At 35.5% G+C, this 4,631-nt stretch overlaps 1 protein-coding gene across 1 annotated transcript in view; it reads left to right on the top strand.

The window, feature by feature from the left end:
- Positions 1–6: 6 nt before the first annotated feature.
- The window catches only part of LOC125505522 (reticulocyte-binding protein 3-like), a gene marked incomplete in the record, with an annotated part of 5,045 nt that continues 420 nt past the window's right edge, over positions 7–4,631 (top strand). Inside the window, 1 exon segment of the mRNA XM_048669504.1 lies at positions 7–4,631. Coding sequence (XP_048525461.1) covers positions 640–4,631 — 3,992 coding nt within the window.

Raw genomic sequence — 4,631 nt, forward strand, 5'->3', positions numbered from 1 at the left:
ATTAGCGAAAAACAACCAGTGGAAACAGAAGAAAATGTCAATAAGGACAACAGTACGTCCAAAAATTTGATAGAAGACAATTCAACTTCGAATCACCAACCCAACGAACGAAAAAAGGACGAAATTAAAACTACTGAAACGAAACGCAATGAAAATGATGAGGAAACAGTAATTAAAAACAGTGACAAAAAGGAAATTAGCGAAAAACAACTAGTGGAAACAGACGAAAATGTCAATAAGGACAACAGTACGTCCAAAAATTTGATAGAAGACAATTCAACTTCGAATCACCAACCCAACGATCGAGGAAAGGACGAAATTAAAACTACTGAAACGAAACGCAATGAAAATGATGAGGAAACAGTAATTAAAAACAGTGACAAAAAGGATATTAGCGAAAAACAACCAGTGGAAACAGACGAAAATGTCAATAAGGACAACAGTACGTCCAAAAATTTGATAGAAGACAATTCAACTTCGAATCACCAACTCAACGAACGAGGAAAGAAAGAAATTGAAACTACTGAAACGAAACGCAGTGAAGATGCTGAGAAAACAGTAACTAAAGACAGCGACAAAAAAGAAAATAACGAAAAACAATTAGTGGAAACTGAAGAAAAACCCAGTCAAGACAACAGTATGTTCAAAAATCTGATAGAAGGCTGCGCAACTTCGAATCTTCCAAACAACAAACAAGGGAATGAAGACACTAAATCTTCTGACACCAAACCCAGTGAAAATAACGAGAAAACAGCAATTAAAGACAAGAACAAAAAAGAAAATACTGAAAAACTATTAGCGGAAGACAACAGAACGTTCAAAAACCTGATAGAAGGCAATGCAACTTCCAATGATCAAACCAATGAACGAGAAAAAGAAGACATTAAAAGCACTGAGACAAAAGCCAGTGAGGCTAATAAAAAACCATTAATTAAAAACAGTAACAAAATGAAAAACAGCGAAAAACAATCAGTGGAAACAGGAGAAAAACCTAATAAAGATAAAAGTACGTTGAAAAATCTGATAGAAGACAATTCAACTTTGACTCATCAAACCAGCGAACGAGGAAAGGAAGAAATTAAAACTACTGAAACGAACCTCAGTGAATATAATGAGAAAACAATAATTAAAGGCAGCGGCAAAAAGGAAAATAACGAAAAACAATCTGTGGAAACTGAAAAAGAATCCAATGAAAACAAGAATACGTACAAAGTTGTTATAGAAGACAATTCAACTTCCAATCATCAAACCAAAGAACGAGAAAAGGAAGACATTAAAACTGCTGAAACAAAACCCAGTGAAGATAATGCAAAAACATTAATTAAAGACAGAAGCAAAAATTTAAAGAGTGAAAAACAATCAGATCTGATAGAAGAGAATGCAACATCCGATCATCAAACCAACGAACGAGAAAAAGAAGACATTAAAACTTTTGAAACGAAACTCAGTGAGGCTAATAAAAAAACATTAAAGAAAGACGAGGACAAGAAAGGAAATTCCGAAAAACTATTAGCGGAAGCCGAAGAAGAATCCCGTAAAAACAAGAGTACGTCCAAACACCTGATAGAAGACAGCGCAACTTCCAATAATCAACTAAACAAATCAGAAAACATTAAAACTACTGAAACAAAAGCCAGTAAGGCTAATGGAAAAATCTTTATTAAAAACAGTGACCAAACGGAAAAGAGCGGAAAACAAAGTGCGAAAACTGAAGAAAAATCCAATACAGACAGCAGTTTGTCCAGCTCCCGAAGAGACGACAACGCAACTTCCAATAGAGTTAGCAAAAATTGCGAAATGAATAATGATAGAAAAGCAAGTGTCTTAGATGTAAAACGTGCTGATGCACCACAACAATCGAATAATCAGCCTTTTCGTAAGCAAACAAACGTTTCTTCCTTGACTGAATCAGTTGCTGTTTCTTCTTTACACAATGAGAATACCGCTTCTACTAGTGCACTAAGCAAATATAATTCAACTGCATTAAACCGATTGGATATTGCTTGCATTAACAATGAAAATAAATTAGCTGAAAAGGATATAAGTAAAAAACATGTTATTTCTAAAGATGAGACTTCTCTATTTCTTAATCTGACCTGCAAGCTCCAAATCATAACGAATCAAATATCCAAAAAACTTGAAAAAGTTGCTATTTTGGACGCATATACACCTACGGGCAAAAAAAACACACTCTTGGCAAAACTTATAAGACAAGCAACCATAATCCTAGAGTCCAACGAACAAACAATGCTAAGTCTCACTTCAACCCTTGATCGTCAAATGCGTACAGCAGAGAACGATTTAAAAGTCTTTATAGAAATGATAGCAAATGGTAGGGCAAAAAATACGTCCGATGCAAACATATGTTCCAATGCATCTCGAAGCGATTCTGGCAAAACCCAAAAGGCACAAACCGCACAAGGTCCATTCGATAAACTGGAAGAACTACAGCAATTGTTTGCCACGCTATTCACCAAGAAAAACAAATTAAAACCATTGGAAAGGAGAGAGAGAATTATAATAACTGGGAATATATTAGACTATTTTATTCCATGCTTGGTAAGTATGTTGTTAAATCAATATCAAACGAAGGACAATAAACGGGACAATCATCAATCCAACGCACGAGAAGGGCAAGACATTACAACTGCTGGAACTAAACCCAATGAAGATGATGCGGATACATTAATTGAAGACAGCAAAGGCAACAGCGCGTCCAAAGATCTGATAGAAGACAATGCAACTTCCAACATAATGAGCAAAAAAGATACAATTAATAATGATGAAAAAGCAAGCACCTTAAATGCAGAACGTGCCCAACCACAATCTTTCTTGGGTGAATCTATTTCTGTTTCGTGCCTGAAAGATGCCAATAGCGTTTCAACTAGTTTGGAAAACAACGAAGCCCAAGCACAAGGTACAGATTCACAAGAAAATCAAACAAAAAAGCTCAAAATAAGAAACGTAACACTTTGTCATGAAGATTTAGATGAAGATCCAGACTCACAAATGTTAAGAATTTTTGAAAATGAGACCATACCAACTGAACTTGAAAGTGTAGAAGAAGAATCTGAGATTGATCAGTTGCGTAATAACTCGAGTGACGATAATTCAGACGATCAAGACGAGCCTCTTTTTAAACTATCCGAAACGCTGCCAGAATTGTATGGCACGGAAATATCAACAAGTCAGGAAGTCTTTGATGACAATATCGATAAAGAAATCACTGATACCAAGAACAAAGACACAGAGAAACAATTAGGCGAAAATAAAGCACATTCCGATATATATCAATCGATTTTGCAAATAGTGAACAGTCACGAGGTTGAGATTGTAACTTCCGAACAAGGGGTTCAAAACACCCACTTTAACAATGATGATGAATTACTTAACTTGACAAAACAGCCAAACGATGAAAATGTAATTCCCATGCTACTTTCATTTGAGGACATATCGAAAGCTCTAAAAAATTCACAAAGGAAACGAGCTAAAATTGCTTATTTATTGGACAACCTATGTGAAGCTTTGAAACGCCCCTCCAATGCAGAAGAAACCATGAGCCAAGCAATATCAATTTTTACAGAATCTAATTCTGCAACTGAACCCTTACCCACCACCGAACTTGAGTCAAGTCAGTTGCTTCAGCCCCAAGCAAGCGAAGATATCCAACCAAAAGAACCAAAAGATGATATTGCTATGCAGCTCATCTCTAATCAGACTCTTCACAGCCAAATAGAAGCAGATCTAGACAACATGACATTTACTCCTGAAGCATCAGCCATAACGTTCAGGCAAAAATATGAATATGACCCGGACAATCAAATAGAAAAAACTGAAGCAACTGAAAGCATAAGTGACGATACTTTGGTGGAAAACGATCAGGAAGAAATCCTTGAACAAGAAACTAAAATATTATGTGATGAAATGATATGTGAGTCTTTAGCGAAACTATTGGAAATTTTATTCATGAATATTGAAAGAAACCAGAATACAATCAGTCTAATCAGACTACTTGCTAGCAAGATGATACGTGTTCAAGAAACAATCAGTCAATGCATAAGCAGCGACGAGATGCTAATGTCAGTTATTATAAGAAAAAAAATGAGGACGTCAAGGATATCATATAAGAGTAAAATTGAGTATATTAAGGATATCATACAAGTTCCCAATATCAAACACCTCATTGGAAAAGAAAAAGAGGAAAGTCTATCAGTAGAACTTGAAAACAGATCCTGCCAATCCAGCGGCTTCTTGGCAATACTGGAAAATGTTGTTTGCAAAATTGTAGATGTACAGAAGTCTGATAAAGCAATAGAAAATATAAAAACCCGAATTAAACTAAATAAAACCATTATTAACTTTCTTATCTCGACTTATTCGCAACTTCTTGGACAAGACATTCCAAAGCCAGAAAAATGCCTAAATTATGAAACGTCTTCCACTGAACTCATTAAACGTGAGTCTGCTGACTGTTTGGGAAAAAATGACCTTAAAGTGACTGAAGAGACGCCTTCAAATCAGCAACTTGATGAAACGACCGAAAAAATCCATCAACAAAAACCAGAAACTGTCGGTGAAAGTAATGAGGAAGTCGAAAGAATCAAGCTTCCACAATGTATTGAAAGTTCAAT

Source organism: Dendroctonus ponderosae, unplaced genomic scaffold (genome assembly GCF_020466585.1).
Source record: "Dendroctonus ponderosae isolate FM_Combo_2020 unplaced genomic scaffold, Dpon_F_20191213v2 Dpon_F_20191213_803, whole genome shotgun sequence".
Lineage (NCBI taxonomy): Eukaryota > Metazoa > Arthropoda > Insecta > Coleoptera > Curculionidae > Dendroctonus > Dendroctonus ponderosae.